Source organism: Spermophilus citellus (assembly GCF_964194105.1).
Source record: "Spermophilus citellus genome assembly, chromosome: 2".
NCBI classification, from domain to species: Eukaryota; Metazoa; Chordata; class Mammalia; order Rodentia; family Sciuridae; genus Spermophilus; species Spermophilus citellus.
The window spans coordinates 252,858,309-252,879,130 of NC_138183.1; the positions used below are offsets into that span (position 1 = coordinate 252,858,309).

Consider the following 20,822-nt stretch of genomic DNA (forward strand, 5'->3'; position numbering starts at 1 on the left):
CCCCCAAGACCAGCACTCGGACTCTGCCCAGCCCTGAGCACCTGCCCTGAGCTGGGAGACGTGCAGGGCCGTTCTCAGGCTCCCGGCACTGGGTGGGTGATGGCACCTCCTTTTCACAGATGGTAGAAATGAAGCCTGGGGAGTTTAAAGGGTATCCGGTCAGCCAGCTCTAGGGGCAGGATCTGAACCCAGGACAAGGGACTCTGGACTCCACTCATGGTGGGCTCCTGGGCCAGTCACCTTGCATCGCTGTGACCAAGATACCTGACAAGAGCTACTTAAAGGAGGGAAGGGGTATTTTGGCCCCTGGTTTCAGAGGTTCAGTCCCTGACTGGCCGACCCCACTGCCCTGAACCCAGGGCGGGGCGGAGGGGTGCTGCTCCCTCTTGGCAGCCAGGAAGCCTGGCAGGAAGATGCTCCCTTCCAGGGCATGCCGGTGACTGCCTCCCCCAGCCACGCCCCCACCTCCAGTGACACCCAGCTGGTTCCCCCAGACGCTCTCATATCCAGTCCCTTTACCCCTGAGCAACCCTGCATTGACACAGGAGCTTCTGGGGGACACCTTGCCTCCATACCGTGGCAGGTGGTTGTGTGAGCCTCCAGGTGATAAGCCAGGCGAAAAGCAAAGTGAGAGTGAAGGACGGGAGCAGCAGCCTGGAGGGCCACGTCTGGTTCCCAGGTGACCCGCAGCTTTGGGGCAGACAGGAGGAGCGTGGGGTCGAGCTGCAGTGGGCCGGCCACCTGGACGGACCTGGCAGAGGGGCCTTCAGTGGCCCTGACTGGCAGACTCTGAGCTGGGCTTCTGAGTCACCAGTCCCGTGGAACCCTGCAGAGAGGACCAGAGGACGTGGCTTGCTTCCTAACCACGGCCACTACCATGTGCAGGTGAGGTGGCCGTGCCCGTCTTACAGATGAGGAAGCTGAGGCCCAGGCACTCTGCAGGCGGCTGGAGGCAGACAGTCCTGGTGTCTGCTGGGGCGGGGCGAGTTGCACACCCTGTGGGTGCTGACTGTCCTGGGGTCTGAGCCTGGGTTCCCAGGAGAATCACAGCCCCGCGTGTTTGTGTCTTTACCCAAACCTGGAGCCTGATAGTGTCCAGTCGCAGTGCGGCACAGTGGCCCAAGGTGACCGAGAGCATGACTCGCCTGCCTCGGGGTCTGTTTCCGCGGAGGGGCGACCCTGCTGGTCGAGGTGGGCGTGTGCCTGGTGGTCACCGTGCCCACTCTCCACTGAGTGCCCCGGATGCTGGTGGAGCACCTGATTAATAGTGCAGGAGGCCTGGGTCAGCTGGGAGCAGACGGAGTGACGAGGCCTGGCCAGTGGTGGCCGAGCGCCTGGCTGCCTGCGCTGTCACCCTGCCTGCTGTGGGGACTTAGCCACGTTTCCTGTAGTGAGACCTTTCTCGCAGAGTCGTGGTGTGAGGCACAAAGGCGCCTCCTGGTTTGACCCCGGCACTCGCCATGCCCTCCCTGTGCCTGGTGAAGGTGACGGGTCAGGAAGCTGCCCGAGTGTGTGTGGTGGAGGTGGTCATTTTCCCAATGATTAGATAAGCAACTCCCAAATTTCTGGAAAAATTTTAAAAAGGAAAAATATGAAGGAAAGTTATCCATCATCTCACCTGTGATACCTGATGGTCTCAGTTTGGCAACTCTCTTTCCAGCGTCGGATATTTAAAAAATAACTTTAAGATAGATATTATTTTTAAAATCTGAAGATTTGTTTCACTTATTTGCTTTTTAAAAATAATTCGGAAAACTTTCTTCCAAACCATACCATGTTCAACTTTCGTTCTGCACTTGCCTCCTGGACATGTCGTGCCCGTTCATACGCGCTCTCGCGTTGTTAGCGTGTCTGTTGGTGTGGTCGCCTGTGAAGGGGGGCAGGTGAAAAGTGCTCTCACCGCTCAAGGGTCGCACAGATGAAGGCCGCGGAGCTGCACCTGGCCCAGCCCGTGGCTGGCTTAGGTGGGTGTGTGTCAGCGTCCTCAGCCCCTGACCACTGTGTCCTCCTGCTGGTGGGCGATACGGAGAGGCCGGTCAGCCCCATCCTCTCTGCAGCTGCCTGTGGACAGTGGGGCCTGGCTGCATCTGTCCTGCTCAGTCTCTACGGGGACTTGCAGAGCAGACTTCGTGCCTGATGCCTGGTTTGACCCCAGCACCGACAGAAACAAGCAGACCCGGCTCTCGGGTGCCCCACGTGCCTTCTCTGCTCTTAGACCCAAAGCTAAGTTTTCCTCACTGTCTTGGCTCTAAGGCGCATTAAGTGCTCGTTCTCATCCACATGAGGCCGCCACCGTGTCCTTCCTCTGACTCGGTCCAGCCCTCGGCCGCCCCTCGGGCTCCCCGGCTCGGCGGATCTGACCTTCCCTCTAGACACTGTTGCATTGACCCAGGGCTGCCCCGGTGCTCCAGGGTCCTCTTCCCGTCTCAGCGTTTCTGGTCACACCGTGAAGTCCCTTTTGCCCTGTAGGCGAGGTCTTCATACGCTCTGGAGATGAGGGTGTGGGCTCCTTGGCAGGACTGGATGGCGGTTTCCCCGAGTGGTGCTATGGAATGTGTGTCAGAATGGTCATCGCGAATCTCGCTGTGTGTCACAGTTTGTAACATTTAAGTCATGTGGGCACCCATGGGGACACTCCTGTTGGGCGGGGTTGCAGCTCAGTGGCAGAGTGCCCGCGAAGCATGTTTGATCCCCAACACCTTAAAAATACCCATTTTACAAACAGGGAGGCTGAGGTCAGGGAGTTAATGTGGATTCCCAGGTCACACGCTGACCAGCAGAGGAACAGGTGTCCCAGGCTGGGTCACCGCAGGGCTTATTTTTTTAAAAGGTAGATTTTGAAACTTTTAGTGAAGTGTAACCTATGTGTGGTCAAGCACAGAAACCTGAAGTGGTCCGGGTGAGGAATTTTCACATACTTACGCGTGTGCACAAACGTGATCTGCGTGGCTTCCACCTGGAGCAGGGTAACTGGTCTCCCTCGTGCTCCTCCCAGTCCGTCCTTCCTCAGGGTAACTGCTGCCCTGACTTCTATCTTTGTGTTTTTTTTTTCTTTTTGTTTGCTGTTCTAGAACTTTCTACAGCTTGTCCTTGTTGTCCTTGTTCTTGCCATCTCGGCGCCCTGTGGTTTGTGGGGTGCAGACACCACACTGCAGACCATCTCGTGTGTTGGGTAGACGTTGCGTCTGTCTGTCTTGCGTTTTTCCCTTGGGGTGGGATTGCGGGTGGGTGTGCGCTCGGCGAGCTAGGTCTGTCCTTATCCAGAGCCGCTCAGGTTCCAAGGCGCAGAGGTAGCTACCGGGCTGCGGCGTGGGCCCCACTGGCCCTAGCATGCTGACCTCGGGCCGTGTCTGCACGCAGGTCAGGACCGCGTGGTGATTGCCGACGACCTCCCGCACCCCTTCGGCCTGACGCAGTACAGCGACTACATCTACTGGACGGACTGGAACCTGCACAGCATCGAGAGGGCCGACAAGACCAGCGGCCGGAACCGCACCCTCATCCAGGGCCACCTGGACTTCGTGATGGACATCCTGGTGTTTCACTCCTCCCGCCAGGATGGCCTCAACGACTGCATGCACAACAACGGCCAGTGTGGACAGCTGTGTCTCGCCATCCCTGGCGGCCACCGCTGTGGCTGTGCCTCACACTACACCCTGGACCCCAGCAGCCGCAACTGTAGCCGTAAGTACCTGTTTCCCGGAGCTGGTCCTGGGCCTAGGGGAGAGGCGCTTCCCATCGGGGGCTCCCCTGGTGTACGTGGTGGTTGTGCAGGCCGTGCACTATACGAGCTTCGGGTGTGTTCTGGCGGTGCAGGCTGGGAGAAGGATCGATTGCTTTAGTGAGTCACGACTGACCGGGCCGCGCCCTTGGCTGGCAGAGTCCTCGCAGGGAGCCCTGAGTTTGTACAGGTCTCTGGACAGCGCTCACCTGTGCTGCTCTCACGGCTTTCTGCAGTGCCATCCCTGAGCTACAGGGCAGGTAGCGGCCCCTCCCCATTTCTCAGACAAAGAACCTAAAGCACAGAGATGTGTAGGGACCCTCCTAAGGCGGCACAGCTGGGAAAACGGAAGCCAGGCTTGACTGCACACAGGCTGTCTTCACAGTCCCTGGGCCTCACCTGGCCCTGCTGACCTCTGGTGTAGGCGGGCCTTGTTGTTCTCACGTGAGTGACGATGAGAAGAGTGAGGTTCGAGAGCCCAGACCTTCCCGCAGCCCCAGGGGTGCCTGCCGCAGGCGTTGGTACCTTGGCCTCTGCTCAGCGCCTGACCATTCACAAAGCCCCTTCTTGTCCAGCTTGTGGGCCTGGGGCCAGAGCTGCACTGCCCAGGGCCTTGGTCCTGTAGTTCTCATGCCCTCCTGGCCATGACCTTGAGGGGCAGGGGCAGGGCAGGACGGTCATTGACTCAGAGTCCCTGCCGACCTGGGCGCAACTTGGATTTCAAGCCACCCAGAGGAGCCCTTGAACGGCGGCTGTAGCTGTGGCCTCTCACAGGTGCTGGTGCCTCGGAACCTCAGCCTGGTCTCTGCCCTCTGGACATTAATTCTCGGCCATGGGGGAAGGAGAGACCATCCTATTTTCTGGTCCCTCTGAAAGCAGTGTCTCGGGGACCTCGTGCAGTGAACTGAGAGGAGGTTAGGGACATCCGGGTCCTTCCCAACCCCGGGCTCCCTTGGAAACTGGGCTGCTGGAGACTGTGCCTCACCAGCCCAGGAGTGGCCCCGAGCCAGCCTGACTCCTGGCTCCACATCCTCCTGTTACCTGCTGCTCCCTGACTCTCCAGGGAGTGTCCTTCCTGCTGTCACCGTTCTCTACAGTTTATGGCACATCACTTGAGCACACGCAGGCATAGAGGAAACCACGGGGTCATCCCAACATCGCCTACTCCTGTGGGGAGTCTGATACTCGCTGACATTACCTTCCTTCTGTTTCCAGATTTTTTTTTGGGGGGGGGGTACTGGGGATTGAACTCGGGGGCACTTGCCCACTGAGCCACATCCCCAGCCCTATTTTGTATTTTATTTAGAGACAGGGTCTCACTGAGTTGCTTAGGGCCTCACTGTGGCTGAGGCTGGCTTTGAACCCCGTCTCTCAGCTTCCAGGGCTGCTGGGATTACAGATGTGCACCACCATTCCCAGCTTTGTCTTTAGTTTTGAAGACATTTGGTCTCCTTTTTTGGCAGTGCTGGGGATCGAGCCCAGGCCCTCGAGCATGCTAAGTAAGCCCTCTCTACTTTTGAGCCCCACCCAGCTTGATGACGCACAATAAGTGTGTACGCCACTAACGCACACACTTTGGAGTGACAGAGACACGTAACTTGGAGAGTAGAACCCCCATCACGCACCTCGGGGAGCAGCCTGTGTCTGCTTGGTCTTCTCCACGCGCCGTCTGCTGGATGCAGAGGCTGGGTGGCTTTGTGATCCAGGGAGCGCTGTGCACCTGCCACCCTCAGCCTGCAGTACTGACCCCCAGCCCTGTCTCTTTGCCCTCCTCCAGCACCTTCCGCCTTCTTGCTGTTCAGCCAGAAATGTGCGATCAGCCGCATGATCCCCGACGACCAGCGCAGCCCGGACCTCATCCTTCCCCTCCACGGTCTGAGGAACGTCAAGGCCATCGACTATGACCCGCTGGACAAGTTCATCTACTGGGTGGATGGGCGCCAGAACATCAAGCGAGCCAAGGATGATGGGACGCAGGCAGGTGCCCCTGGGGCACAGGGCGGGCACTTCCCCAGGAGCCTGTCCTGGTAGCACCTAGGCTGTGCCCTCTTTCTTGAATGGAGGTGGGTGTGGGAGGAGGCTGCCAAGAACAATCCGGAGTAGTCAGTGTTTGGGGCTCTGACTGTGGTTGCAGGATGGACCCTGGGTGTGAGGGACCCGGGCATAGCGAGGTGTGGAAACAGAGTGTCCCATTGTTGAGGTGGGCATGTGAGGTCAGGCCCCGGGAGCTCTTCCTCTCCAAGGAGGCCTCGTGCTGTGTGGTGCTTGGTGATAGCAACTCTAGCTGTACCTTTGCTTCACAGGAAAGGTGCAGTTGGTTCTGTAATGCTGCCCGCACTCCTGGAAGTCACCACACTGCAGATGGCACAGCAGAAAGGCCAGGCTATGGGCAAAGGGGGCAGGGCATGACCCTCAGTGACATATACAAAACAGGTCATGCATGTGATTCTACAGCAGCTCCGTTTCTAAGACTCCCGGCCAGCGCAGGAAGGCCTGGGGCTACTCATAGGCACGAACGTTGTTAGCAGCTGTGGTTTTGCAATGGCGGAGAGAGGCTGGTGCGAGTGGCTAGAGTCCTGACCCAGGTGGGAGTGAGTGGAGGGTTCACTGCCACAGCGCTGGGTGTGGGTTTCCACACGTACCTTGTGCTTCTCACTAATGAAACTGGGCAAGAGCCAACGTCCTGTCTCCTGAGGTGTCACTGGTGGCCGTGGAACCAATTTGCATTTTCAAAAGGAGCCTTCCTGCAGAACTGTCCAGTGGGGGGCCAGTTCCGGGAATGATGTCCTCACTCTCATGCAGATAACCCGCTCATGTTTCCAAAGACACATTTTATAAAAGCTTTAGAACCACAATCCCTGTCCCCATCCAGCTGTCAGTGAGGAGCTAATGACGTTGTAAGGAAATCTCCATGGCTTTGTCACAGGGTGAGAAGGGTGCTCGGGGGAGGTCCAGATGATTCTTGTGTGGTCAATCTTTTTTGTCCTGCACACTGATTTGGAGGCCACTGCCATCTGCTCAGGCTGGACATCTCTTTTGTCAAAATGCTTCCCTGGCATAGTACCTAGTCAGGGCAGGGGGCCCACATCCTTGGAGATGGTAGAAGCCAGCAGGATGGGTGGCAGCAGAGCGGCTGGGATCAGTGGCTCCGCAGCCTGATGAGAAGATGATTCCTTTCATCTCCCTGGTGCAGGGGGCAGTCAGCATGAGCCCTTTGGGAAAAGGGAAGTGTTAATTGACAAACTGTGGCTTCCCTGCTGAGAAAGCTCCTGGGTGCAAATTGCCTTTAAGTCCCCCTAAAGACAAGTCTTTCATGGTGTCCAGGGTGACAGGACCAGTGACAGGCCTCCAAGGGGAAGCTGCTGAGGAACAGCTTCTGGGGCTACCTCATTTGCAAATGCTATTCCCTTCCTGTGCCTCTGGCTCGTCCCTCCCTTCCCTCCTGTACCCCTGGCTCTTCCCATTTTTCCTCTGCCCCAGCTCTTCCCATCCTTCCTTCCTCTACCCCTATTTCTTCCCTTCCTTCCTGTGCTCCTGGCTCTACCTTCCCTTCCTTCCTGTACCCTTGGTTCTTCCCTTCCTTCCTGTGCCCCGACTCTTCCTTCCTGTGCCCCTGGTTCTTCCCTCCCTTCCTTCCTGTGCCCCTGGATCTTCTCTTCCTTCCTGTGCCCCTGATTCTTCCCTCCCTTCCTGTTCCCTGGTTCTTCTCTTCCTTCCTGTGCCCCTGGTTCTTCCCTCCCTTCCTGTTCCCTGGTTCTTCTCTTCCTTCCTGTGCCCCTGGCTCTTTCCTCCCTTCCTTCCTGTGCCCCTGGTTTTTCCCTTCCTTCATCCCTGGTTTTTCCCTTCCTTCCTGTGCCCCTGACTCTTCCCTCCCTTTCTCTGGTTCTTCCCTCCCTTCCTGTGCCCCTGGCTCTTCCCTCCCTTCCTTCCTGTGCCCCTGACTCTTCCCTCCCTTCCTTCCTGTGCCCCTGGTTTTTCCTTTCCTTCCTGTGCCCCTGGTTCTTCCCTCCTTTCCTTCCTGTGCCCCTGGTTCCTCCCTCCTTTTCTTCCTATGCCCCTGGCTCTGCCCTCCCTTCCTTCCTGTGCTCCTGGATCCTCCCTTCCTTCCTGTGCCCAGGTTCCTCCCTTCCTGGGCCTCTATCCAGCTCCCTCTAGCAGGCTCCATCCTCTGGGGGCTCCCCTCCCACCTTCGCTCAGCTCAGGCGCTTGTGTTTGCTTGCTCTCTCTGCTCTTCATCGTGGTTAGTGTGCCTAGCATCAGTTTTGCCATTTCTCCACCGTCAGGGCCACCTCCTTTGGTGCTAAGCAGGTCACGTTACTGTGAACATTTACCTCCAGCACTTTCTCGTCTGTGCAGACTGACTGTCCCCATTAAACACTGAGTGCCATCCCCTTCCCCAGCCCAGGTTCCCCATCCCATTTGCTGTCTGAGGTCCAAGGCCTCTAGGGACCTCAGGTGAGTGGGGTCACGTTCGTCTTGCTGCCTGGCTTCTCACCCCAGCGCGAGTCCTCAGGGCCCCTCCTTCTTTTGTGGGAGGCTGAATGATATTCTGCCCCGTGGCTGGGCCACGTCTGCTCTCCATGGAGGGGCACGGGCGACTCCTGCCTTGTGGCTCTGTGGATTGGCGCTGCATGGAGGGTACTTGGCCAAGATTTTGTAGCAGTGAGGTGAAGAGCTAAGTACGGTTGACTCGGATGCTGGGGAGACAACGTGTCGCGAGTGTCGCTTCACTGACATTGTCTGTGAAGCCATCCAGCTGCGGCCGCTGCCCCCTGGCTTTGCCTGCCTGGGGGACAGGCGTTGTGCTGCTCCCTGTATGCCTTTTGCATGTGGTTCTGAGTGGGTCCTAAAGTCTGGTTCTGTGCACTTGATTCTGACCAGGACTAGCTGGAATCTTGCTTCTCTTCTGGTCCCCAGCTGGACAGCTCTGGCTCTAGGGAAGGACTGTGCCCAGCAGAGGAACACTTGGCTCTCCCAGACCCTCAGCTTGGTGGAAATGTGATGCTGCTACCTGTAAAGATGTACCGTCCTGCGATGAGATCTGGCCAGCAAGACTGGGCCAGAGCTGGAGTGTGTCTGTGTGTGTGTGTGTGTGTGTGTGTGTGCGTGCGCACGTGTGTGTGTGTGTGTGTGTGTGTGTGTGTGTGTGTGTTTGTGTATGGGGGCGTTGGCTGTCATTTTCAGTGGACTCCTGGAGCCTAGGCCTGGGGTAGGGGCTTCTTTTTAGCTTCAGGCCCCTTTGCTACCTGGAGGCTTCTAGTTTTATTACCTGCTGGAAGCAGTTGATAAAAAACACCTAGAATACCCCAAGCTCAGAGCGCCAGCCTTGGGCGCCCCCTGAGGGGGCAGGAGCCGAGATGCTGGCCCATCCCCAGCTAGAGGAAGGAGCTTTCTTCCACACCACTGGCTGGTGCTCCAGGCCCACTTTGCCTGTGCCAGGTCACTAAGAGCCCCAAAGCGGTGGCTTTGGAGGTGACCCAAGGAGACCAGAGCAACCAGGGCATCAGGCCAAGGGCGACCCTCCCTTCCTCCTTGGTTGGTTCAACAAAGCTCCTTTGGAAGGTTTCTCTGTTGGGGGCTCCAGAAGCCAGGGCTTGCCCCTGATGCACAGGCACAGCAGGTGGCACTCTTGGGGGCTGCTCTGGGTGGAGACACCAGGAGTGTAGAGGCAGGGTGACATCTAGAGCTGCTGGGACGCAGGCTGGCCTTGCGCTCTCAGGAGGAGCTGTGGGTCATCCTGCATGGCTAGCACCTTCCCCTGCTCTGCACCTTGCCCTCCCACCAACCCTCACCTGCCAGCACCTGCCCAGGGAGCAGGGAGAGTGGGCCTCTGGCCTTCACGCCTGCCATCCTAGCACTCTGAATTAAAAGAATAGGGTTCGAGGGTCTAAGCCAAAAGCACACATCCTAGGAATGCAAAGAAGGGCTGAGATGCCCCGGGAACGCCCGGGTCTGTGCCCCTGGGAGAGGGCCGAGCCGAGCCGCGGGACCGCCTGGTGCCGATGGCTGACTGGCTCGAGGGCCTGGAACCCAAGGTCACACCGGGGGCTTCCCCAGGCTGGAGGCTGGTGTTGGATCTGGTCCAGCTTTCCTTTGCTTTCTTGAGTGAGCACCTGGTGAATGGCTGATTTGAGAGCAAACATCCCCAGACGGCTGTGGAAAAGTTTGACTTTCAGGCTAAGCTCAGGAACGTGGCCTCTGTGCTCCCTCAACACGTCTCTAGCTGGTGGTCACAGGGTCTCTGATGGGTGACTTCTGTTCCTTCTGTCTTGTAGCCCTTTGTTTTGACCTCTCCGGGTCAAAGCCAAAACCTGAGCCCAGACAGACAGCCGCACGACCTTAGCATCGACATCTACAGCAGGATGCTCTTCTGGACGTGCGAGGCCACCAACACCATCAACGTCCACCGTCTCGATGGGGATGCCATGGGTGTGGTGCTCCGGGGGGAACGCGACAGGCCAAGGGCCATTGCAGTCAACGCTGAGCGAGGGTAGGAGGCCGACGGGGCGGGTGGTGCTGCACCTGGCTCAGGCCTCCTGCAGTGCACACCGGGCAGCCGCTGGGGCTGGGGGGGGTCTGCCATCCCACTTCCAGTCTGCAACTCCCCAGGCTCCCCAGCTGGAGCGGGCACAGGCCTCAGGACGACAGAGTCACGCAGAATGGCAGGCAGCAGACCCCAGGGACAGGCTTAGCAGGGGAGGGGAGACGGGAAGTGGGCCCAGGAAGACTTAGGAAGGCAGGGTCCGAAAGACGGCCTTCTGATCATGGGTCTGGTCGATCCGTCAGACCCGAGCCCTGTGCAAGCCCCTTCCCTGGGGTCCCGGCTGGAAGCGGGGTCTTCACTCCCGTGGGTTCCAGGGGCTCCTGCAGCTGCTCCCTTCCCAGAAGGCCCTCAGAGTTTGATGGGAGGTGCCCAGGACAGGTCGACAGGCCTGGAGTGGAAACCAGGGCAGGAGGGGGTCCTAAAGCCCCATGGCACAAGGCTCAGAAACAACAAAGGGTGTGCAGAGGGCTGTGTCAGGAGCATGGGGCCTTCTTCAAGTCCCTCAGATCTGACGTGCAAGCCAGGAGTTAGACTTGTTGAGGGACTGCCTGGTGGGGCCTGTGCCAGTGTTGACTGGAGCAGGCACAGGCCCCAGGCTAGGCACACCCCAGTGTGAGCCTGGACCCCTGCACTTCCTGCTCAGGTGACCTTGGGCAGGTGGCTTTAACCTCTCAGCCCCTCAGTTTCCCTGTCTGTCAGAGTGGGCGCAGGAGCGCCCGTGGGGACTCTGCGTACACAGAGGGCTTGGAGCAGAGTGCTGGTATTTGAGGAGGCTGCCCAGGGACTGAGGGAGCCGGCCTCCAGGAGGCAAGGGCTCCTGAGCTGTGCAGAGATACTGTCCTGTGGCTGCCCTACGAAGCCCCAGGGTTTGGAGGTGACTTAGGACGACAGACAGACAGACGTTTATCCTCTCATAGTCCCAGAGGTCTGGAAGCAAGTTTTTGGCAGGGCCACAGCCCCTCAGCACGGGGGTGGGGAGTGGGGTGGGGGTCGTCCCGCTTCAGGGCTCTCCTGGCGTTCTGTGACTTTGGTCTCGTCACTCCAAGCCCTGCTCTCAGGGCACGCTGGCCTCTTCTCTCCGTGGCCTTCTGTCTTCCCACTGGACATACGGTCCACCCTGACCCAGCATAACCTCATCTTGATCCTTAGTTACATTTTAGAAGACCCTGCTTCCAAATAAGCTCATGTTCTGGGGTTCTGGGGTGGACGTGGACTTTGGGGGACACCCTTCCTTCTAGCGTAGGGCATAATCTGTCAGGTTCCGGGCCAGCCCCGGGAGGCAGGGCTCTGACTGGGTGCCTGCAGGGTCAGAGAGGCCTGGTCGGCTGCGGAGCTGCAGTGGCCGGGGAAGCTCCCGACCTGTGCGTCCCGCTGCCCTCCCGCAGGTACCTGTACTTCACCAACATGCAGGACCGAGCAGCCAAGATCGAGCGTGCAGCCCTGGACGGCACGGAGCGTGAAGTCCTGTTCACCACGGGCCTGATCCGCCCCGTGGCCCTCGTGGTGGACAACACGCTGGGCAGGCTCTTCTGGGTGGACGCAGACCTGAAGCGCATCGAGAGCTGCGACCTGTCAGGTATGTGCCCGAGGCCTCCCTGGTCATCGGCACCTTGGCAGTCCACAGGTGTCCCTCCGGGAAGCCACGGCATCTTGTTAGCAGCAGCAGTTGCTGCCTGGCACTGTGCTGGGGCCCTTGGCACATCCTGTGTATCCCACCCCCTGAGCTGCAGGGCGGGGTCCCAGAGGAGCCCAGGGCTGGAGGGAAGTGAGGGTTGGTGCTTCATGGGGCTTGGCCCTCACAGCTCCCAGAGGGAGGGGCTGGGCCTCCAGAGTCCCAGAGGGAGGGGCTGGGCCCCCAGAGTCCCAGAGGGAGGGGCTGGGCCCCCACAGCTCCTACAGGCTGGGGCTGGGCCCCCACAGCTCCTACAGGCTGGGGCTGGGCCCCCAGAGCTTCTAGAGGGAGGGCTGGGCCCCACAGCTCCTAGAGCCAGGGGCTGGGGGTAGGAGGGGAAGTGCCGTGCTTGCACCAGCCAGACGAGGGTCCACAGTTGGGGCCTATGGCCCTGATACCAAGGCCAGCCCTGACCGTAGCACAGGACCCCCAGGCACCCTGGCAGCCATCTCTTTGGACCTCATTTCTGAGCTGAGTGTGGCAGGGCTCTTGAGTCAGGCTGTCACTTAGGAGCCCGTGTCCCGCCTACAGGGGCCAACCGCCTGACCCTGGAGGATGCGAACATTGTGCAGCCCGTGGGCCTGGCTGTGCTTGGCAGGCACCTCTACTGGATCGACCGCCAGCAGCAGATGATTGAGCGCGTGGAGAAGACCTCCGGGGACAAGCGCACTCGAGTCCAGGGCCGTGTTGCGCACCTCACGGGCATCCACGCTGTGGAGGAAGTCAGCCTGGAAGAGTTCTGTATGTGGGGCGGGCCGGGGTGCAGCGGGGTCCAGCAGGAAGGGTGGAACCAGGCAGGAGGCCAGCTTCAGGGCCCATGTGACCCCAGCAAGGTGGTGGCCCAGCACCAAAGGCCAGCAAGTGTCCAGATGTCCCAAGGCCTCTCTGGGTCTTTTTCATTTGCCACAAAACAATTGGCCACAAACCTAGAGTTTAAAAACAGCACCCAAAGCTGGGTGCAGTGGCACACATCGGTAATCCCTGGGACTCGGGAGGCTGAGGCAGGAGCATTGCAAGTTCATGGCCAGTCTCAGTGACTTAGTGACCCTGTCTCAGTGTAAAAAGGGCTGAGATGTAGCTGGGTGGTGGAGCGCACCTGGGTTCACTCCCCAGTTCTGCAAAAGAAAACAAGCCAACGCCCACCTCCTGGCCCACCTCCTGTCTGACTTCTGTGGAACCGAGGTCTGGTGTACCACAGCACAGGAGGGCTCGCAAGTGAGAGGCTCTGTAGAAGAATCCATTCCCGCACTCGTCAGAGCGTTCACAGTCATACAACCAGGTCCTATTCCCTCTGGCTGTCTACCAGGGTCAGCCACTGCCACCTCCTTGTCCTGTGGCCCCTTGCGTTACTCAGCCTTCCAGTACTATAACACATACCTGAGATAATCAGCTTAGGAAGAGAAAAGGTTTTCTTAGTTCATGGTCCATGGTCGGTGGGCCCTTTTGAGCCTGTGTCGAGCCAGCATATCATGGTGGGAGCAGGTGGCATAGAAGAGCTGTTTACCTCTTGGTCAGGAATTAAGACAAAGGAAGAGGATGGGGTCAGGTTGGTCCCCTGCTCTGCCAGGGCTCACTCCCGGTGACCTGGAGACTTCCTGGGCCCCATCTCTTAAGGTTGCATGGTCTCCCAGTGGTGCTACCCGGAGCCTTCCACAGAAGGCCTTTGGGGGCCACTTAGGCTGACTGCAGCACCCTTCATGTCAGCAGAGAGCCTCCCCATCAGGCCCTCTCACACCTTGAATCCTGACACCTTCTCCTGCCAGTCAGAAACCCACTCTGGGCTAAAGGGCTCTGTGGTCAGTCTCGATGCAGCTGTAGGTTAGTCTCCCATCTGATGAACTCCGAGTCAACTGATTGATGACCTCAACCACACCCATTGTGAAACCCTGGGCCTTATAGTTCATCAAGTCCACGGTGCCAGGGGGTTGAGGTGGGAAGGTTGGGGGCAATTGAGGGTCCTACCACCACCAGCTCATTGTGTCCAAGGGCTTGGTCCCCAGCTGGACCGTTGGCTCCTCCCCACCCCCACACGGCTGTATGCCTAGGTGTGTGGGGGGGTCTGTGCGTGAACGTAGGTCTCTGGTTCCTTGCTTTTCTCTCTCTTTGGTGAGCTGCCAATTAGGTGCTTGGCCCAGCAGAGAGCAGTGGGTGGGGCCATTGCTGCTCCTGTCTTGTGGTGCCCCCGGCCACACAGCAGCACAGCCCCTCGCCAGGTATGGGGGTAGCACCATCCTTTGCACTTTCCTGCTTTCTCTCCTGGTCTCAGTCCTCACGGATGTGGCAGCTTCTGACTCCCAGATCCAGCAGAAATCTGCTCACTGCCCTCCCCTGGTCCTGGTGTTCCAGCCGTCCTCCCAGCCCCACCGCTTCCTCTCAGTTGTGATGTCCACGCATCAGACATCTCATCCAACAGGCACCAGCACAGCCACGCGCAGCTGATGAGCACGTGCAGCTGGGGGCAGGGGAGGCCCAGCCACCGGGCTCTTCTGTTGCCGAGCTCTTGTGGGTCGGTCAGTGAATTGTGTGTGAGATAGACCTTTTGGTGGCAGTGACGTGTGGGCCCCTGCTCAGAGCTTGGTATGAGCTCTGAGGCAGTGACTTTGTCACCTCCGTGCTGACTGTGGGCAGCTGGTGTTCTGTCCTTGTGTGTTCTCAAGTGAAGTCCCTGCGTAAATCAAGGCGTCCCATGAGTGTGGGTTCGGACGTCTCCGTCCCCCAGCCTCGAACTCCATCCAGGTCAGATCACTGTGTGTCCTGAGCCTTCAGGATGGGAGATGGCAGATGGGGAAGGCTGAGCCCACAGCTGAACTCTGAGTCAGGCCCGGACACACAGCCATGCCCATTCACATGTGCCCCCTGTGGCTGCCTGTGCACTGTGGCTGTCAGGATTGAGTGTTGTGAAGGTCACACTGGCCTGGGAAGTGGACATTATTTGCTGTATAACTCTTTACAGAAAAAGTTTGCGGACCTCTGCTGTAAACCATGACTCTCTTCATTTTTAAGAACACCTGATCCCTGAGATGGAAGAGAAACACCACGTTCCTGTCCTCTGGGGCTGGGGGAGAGGGGCGTTCCCTTCCTTTTTCTCACTGGAGGTGGCCAGCCCAGCCTCCTGGCCGCCTCGTTACCCTGTTGTTAGGCGTCCTGTTCATGGAAGAGAGGACTGAGCTCCCCGGAGTCCTGGTGCCTTTGCCATTTTACTGTGTCAGCGCCCCCTTGGCTGCTATAACAAATGACCGTGAACCGAGCAACTTAAATTGTTCTCCTAGAATGAGAGGGCAGAAATCCAAGATCAAAGTGTTGGCAGGGGCACACTCCCTCGGAGGCTGTAGTAGAGGGTCTGTCCCTCGCCTCTTGCAGTAATGGTGGTAGAGGTACCGTGGTTTGTGGCTGCATCACTGCAGCCTCTACCTCTGACTCCACATGGCCATCTCTGTGTGTCAGTGACCTCACCTCTTATAAGGATGCTCGTCATTGGATTTAGGACCCACCCAGGTAGTCCAGGATGACCTCATCTTGGGATTGCTCACCTCCGCCACATCTGCAAAGACCCCTTTTCCAACTTACGTTACAGCCATAGATTCGGGGGGTTAGGCGTGGCATAGCTTTTGGGGGCACACCCACTGTAACAGTGAAGACAGGCAGCGGAGGGTGGTGGCTGTGGGTGCGGTGGGGGCTGGGATGCCCATCAGTCCTGTGCTGCTCTTCAGGCTCCAGGTTTATGTCAATTTCCACATCAGTAGAAGGAAACTCAGGACTGCTGGGGAGTGAGTGGAAGGGTGCCCTGGGTGGGCCCGTCCCTCAGGCCCCCTCCTCAATGCCGTGTCCTGAGGTGAGAGGAGGAGCCCAACCCCAGCGCCCCGTCTTGTTTGTCCCTACAGCGGCTCACCCCTGTGCCCGAGACAACGGCGGCTGCTCCCACATCTGCATCGCCAAGGGTGACGGGACCCCGCGGTGCTCCTGCCCCGTCCACCTCGTCCTCCTGCAGAACCTGCTGACCTGTGGCGGTAGGTGTGACCTCGGCGCGCTCTGTTGGAACTTGGGACAGGGCTCTGAATCTTTACTGCCAGATCACAGGCCTGCGTTCTTATGAACCGCAGCGGCTCCCATTCTGTAAAGTAGAGCTCATCTTCACTTACGCCCCCTCTTCCTAAGGCTGTGCGTTCTCTGCTGTGAGTTTCCCTGAGCACTGCTTTTCCTGCGTCGGCAGATCTTGATAGGTTGTGTTTTCATTTTTCATCAGGTAATTCAACTATTCTGAAATTTCTCCTGAGACAGTTTCTTCATCCTGTGTGCTATTTAAATCTCCAGAGTTGAGACCTTCCAGCTGTCTCTCTGTTTCTGATTTTGGTTAACTCCACTGCGGTCTGAGAGCTCTGTGTGATTTCTGTTCTTCCAGGTTTATCCAGGTGGCTTTGTGGCTCAGCATGTGGTTTATTGTAGTGAATGTTCCATATGCTCTTGAGAAAAAGGTGGATTCTGCTGTGGGTGGGTGGAAAGTTCCAGAACATCAGTTGGAGCTGTTGACTGACAGTGCCGATGAGGCCTCTGCCCCTTCCTTTCTGCCTGCTCAAGCTGTCAGCTGCTGCAGGGGTGTTGGGCTCCAGCTCCGACGGGGATCTCTCCATTTCTTCTTGTTGTTCTGTCTGTCCCTCCTGCTACCTTCTGTACTCTTGCTCCCCTGGGGCCCCGTGGTAGTGATGGTGGTGGGGGCTTTAGAATTAGACCTGTGTTCAAATCCTGGCTCTGAAGATTGCCTGCTGGGTGCCCCCAGGCTGGTCACTTGCCTTCTCTGAACTCTACTTCCTCCTCTGTGAAACTGAGGCCACTCACTTGGCAGATTGTCATAGGCTTTAAATAACAGAGACTTTCCATGGTCCCTGGCACATGGCACAGGGAATGCCAGGTGCTGTGTTGTGGGGTGACTGCAGTCATAAAAGTGACAGTCTTCATTGTCAGCATGATGAGCCCTGACCCCAGGGCTTCCTCTCCAGCTGCCCCTGGTGTCCCTACCCCACCCCCCACCCCGTGTGGCCTTGGATTGTGCCATTTCTGTTCTGCTTCAACCCACCTGGCTCCGCAGCCCCGGCTCAGTACACAGACACCACTCTTCTCCTCTTGCTGTGCGGGACCACACCTTGGCCTGGGAGCATCCTCCTGCTTCACCTCGCACCTCAGGGTCCCAAGGCCGTGACCAGGAGCAGGGGGGATGCTGGCTGCTCCCCTCCCAAGAAGCCAGGCAGCTTTTCTTCAAGCTCCAGCCCGGGGCTCACGTGGATTTGTAGCCTGCAGGGGTCACTCTGTGGGATGGGGCGCTGCCCTTGGCCCACCGTCCAGGACTCAAGGCCCACTCAGAGCCGAGGGATGTCCCCGTGGGATGGGGCACGGCCCTGGGCCCATCGCCTGGTCAGAGCCGAGGGTCGGTGCTCACTGTGCAGAAGCCTCTCAGCCTTCCGTGGCCATGTCACAGGATAGGGCTCCCAGGGCTCTCAGTGTGGACCTTGTGACGTGGCCTCCGGCACTTCAGTGTCCCAGCAGTGTCACCACTGCCTGTCTGCCCACTCGGTCAGTCCTGTGGCACCCGTGGCATCTCACAGCTGCTTTGTTTGAGAGAGGAGGAGGCGGAGGCCTCCGTGTCCTCAGGTCTCTCAGCTGCCCAGGGAAGCTGGGATGGCCTTGGCCCGCCTGGACCCTGCCCGTTCTGCCCTCACCCTCCGGCCATGGCTGCCTGGACTGTTGGCCGTGGAGGTTGGGCCTCTTCTTCCCCAGGGCCAGTTGAAACCACCCTGGTGGGACAGGCTTTGTGGCAGCTCAGCCTGCAGACACCCGACCTGGGCTACTTTCAGACACCATGGGTGCCGGGCCCCTGCACCCCGGCATGTCCTTCCTTGGCCCAGCCGAGTGGCGGGAGCCGGGCTTCTCGGTTCCCGAGGGCTGGGGTCTTAGCTGGAATCTGAGCCTCCCTCTCACACCCCTGGGCTCCAGGGTTTGGCGTACAAAGCCTGCAGGCATTCTGGGGCTTGAAGATAGGCGCCTTTCCTGGGTTGGATTTCAGGCGTGTTGGGGCGTCCTCACACCCCACACCAGGCCAGCCCCTTAGTTCTCTGCCATTTTCTGCATAAATAGAGGAGTTCTAGAAAATGGGTGTCCCTAAAGCTGCGGAGCTCCCTGGCCTCCTGTGAGGTGGCTGCCTCATCTGCACGGGCCCAGCACAGTGCCACTGACTGGGCTCTGCTGTACACCTGACCTTGGGATGGGGCGCTGCCCTTGGCCCACCACCCTGGACTCAAGGCCCACTCAGAGCCGAGGGATGTCCCCGTGGGATGGGGCACTGCCCTGGGCTTGACATGAGCTGGAGATCTTGTTTTAAATTAGGATGTTTAAGCTGGACATCACCGTGATGCCCAGGAGAGACAGGGGGTGGTGAGACAGGGCCTGGAGCGGCTCGGGTAGAGCGCTCGCCTGGTGTGCGGGCTGGGTTCTCGCCAGCATGCAGGAAGAATCCAGAGCAAGGCAGACACAGATGTCAAGGGGCCTGGCCACCCTGGAGATCCGTGGGCGAGGGCAGCAGGGGCAGGACCATGGGCTTGTGATACCCTAGTGGCTTTCCCTGGGGAGTCTTGTGGGTAAGTTTGCATGGGCGGGTACAAGCACCGGGTTGTCAGGCCGTGACTGGCACCTGAACCGTCCATGTGGGGTGGGAGGTCAGTAGGGCCAGCCAAGTGGCTGCATATTGCTGTCCCAGAGGGAGGTGGCCACCAGGGAGCTGTCGGAGAGGGCAGTGGCATCTGGCTCTCCAAGCTGAGGAATAGGGAGGAAGAGGAGGAGGCAGAGCCGGAAGTCTGGTCAGGGGGACTGAACCCTGCTTCTAGTGGGAAGTCCAACTGCTTTTAAACGTGGACACAGGCTGCAGAGAATGGCAAGTGTCTGCCCTGGTGAACCCTGAGGGCGGGAAGGGCTTCCACGGTCACCAGTGGGAGGTAGTCCTTGGCCTCCCAGCCCACCTCCCTCCCATGGACCCTCTCCTGGGGAGCCCCCGCTGTGCTCTGTGAGCATCCTGGGCCCTCTGCCTTAGCCCACATGTAGCTACATGCCTGGGGCGTAGTGATCGGGCCCTCTGTCAGCCCCCACCGTGCTGTGGATGCGCTGGCCCTGAAGAGCCCTCAACAGGCTTCTCTGGTGTGGGCGCTGTCCACCCACTTTGCCCCCTGCCTGCTGATGGACACTCAGGTGCTACCAAGCTGATGTGCACTCCAGTGAAGGCCCTCAGGGGCCCTGTGGGGAGACCACTGAGGATGGGAGATGGCCCGGCCCAGCAGACAGGGTTGCCTTCCTGCCTGTTTCCTGCAGTGCGGGGCTTGGTAGCTGCTTGGGTCATGGTCCTTCCCCCTCCACAGGGAAGGGATGGCTCTGACAGCACTGTGTCCTCCCTGGCCTTTGGTCTGGGCTGGGGCAGCAGGCAGGAGATGCTGACTGGAGGGCATGGGGCACCCCCAGGACCTTGGGGACACGGCTGGCGCCGACCTGAGCTGTCTCCTGGTCTCCCGGGCGGACCCTGTGTGATGGTCGTCCCTTCTCCCCCCAGAGCCTCCCACCTGCTCCCCCGACCAGTTTGCGTGTGCCACTGGGGAGATCGACTGCATCCCCGGGGCCTGGCGCTGTGACGGCTTCCCCGAGTGTGACGACCAGAGTGACGAGCTGGGCTGCCCCGTGTGCTCTGCTGCCCAGTTCCCCTGTGCACGGGGCCAGTGTGTGGACCTGCGTCTGCGGTGTGACGGCGAGGCTGACTGCCAGGACCGCTCCGACGAGGCCCACTGTGACGGTGAGGCCCACCGCCCAGCCCTCTTCGACGTGGCGGGGGCTCTGCCTGGCCTCCCCTGAATGACACTCTGTCAGACCTTTCCCTGGAGGGAAGCCGCAGGGCTTGGGAGGGATGAGTTAGTTTCAGGGCTGAGGTGGGAAATGCTGTGGTGGGACCCCATCCTGTCCCACCGAGCAGTTGACTTGAAGGCAGATAGGACTCCATCTCGACTCCTGCATTCGGTCAAGAGTTTTGCAGAAACCCAATGTGAACCTAGTAGCTGACTGGAGACGTCCATGCCTCACGACCCGGGATGCCCTACCCTGAGAGGCAGGGCTGTGCTCCACCCATCAGCGCAAGGGACCACACTCAACCACTGCGATGGAGTTTAGCACCAGAGAGGTGCTGAGGCCTCCTGGGCCCACTCTGACCATCAGGGCCTTCCTTTCCTTTAGATCTCAATGGTGAAACAGACCTCTTTTCTACCTGCTCTGATAAGTTTCCCTCTGATAAGACTCTTGCTTGTTTGGTCGCCTGGCATACCTGTCCAGCCTTGGTCCCAGGGCTGCCATGGGCTGTTAATATGGTCTTTGGATGTTCCCTCTCCCCCACAGACCACTGGGTTCTGTTCTTAACAACTCACACACTGGCCTTGATCTCCACCCTCATGCGGGATGAGCAGGTGTTTTGTAGAAGATGAGGTTCCAGACCAATCTCCACAGGTGTTTCTGTAAAGCCACAACTAATTCATTGCAGCTCATTGATTCTTGAGAGTTGGGGGGCAGCTATAGATCGGGGTTAGCACCCTGGGCAAATTCAGCTGCAAGTCCAGTGTCTTTGGCACCAGCCCTGCCCACAGGTCTGTGTCCGTGTTGGCGGCTCTTGCGCTGAAACGGAGAGCCAAGATTTGGTGATGGAGCCTGTGGTGCCTGGCATGAGTTTCACCATCATCCACCACAGAAGCCGCGTGCCAGCCCTGCTGCCCCCCTAGCCTGTCAGTAGTGTGGCTGAGACTTCAGAGGCTGCAGAAGCCCTGCTGGGGAAGCCCCCGCCCCTTGCCTCCTCCTGCAGGCCCTGGCTCTGC

At 59.0% G+C, this 20,822-nt stretch overlaps 1 protein-coding gene across 1 annotated transcript in view; it reads left to right on the plus strand.

Moving 5' to 3' along the window:
* LRP5 (LDL receptor related protein 5) overlaps positions 1–20,822 on the plus strand; it is a 96,616-nt gene that overhangs the window by 65,283 nt on the left and 10,511 nt on the right. The window contains exons 12-18 of the mRNA XM_081263152.1: positions 3,361–3,684; positions 5,499–5,698; positions 9,997–10,211; positions 11,651–11,841; positions 12,469–12,678; positions 15,819–15,944; positions 19,523–19,759. Coding sequence (XP_081119278.1) covers positions 3,361–3,684; positions 5,499–5,698; positions 9,997–10,211; positions 11,651–11,841; positions 12,469–12,678; positions 15,819–15,944; positions 19,523–19,759 — 1,503 coding nt within the window. The remainder of the gene's footprint in view (positions 1–3,360; positions 3,685–5,498; positions 5,699–9,996; positions 10,212–11,650; positions 11,842–12,468; positions 12,679–15,818; positions 15,945–19,522; positions 19,760–20,822) is intronic.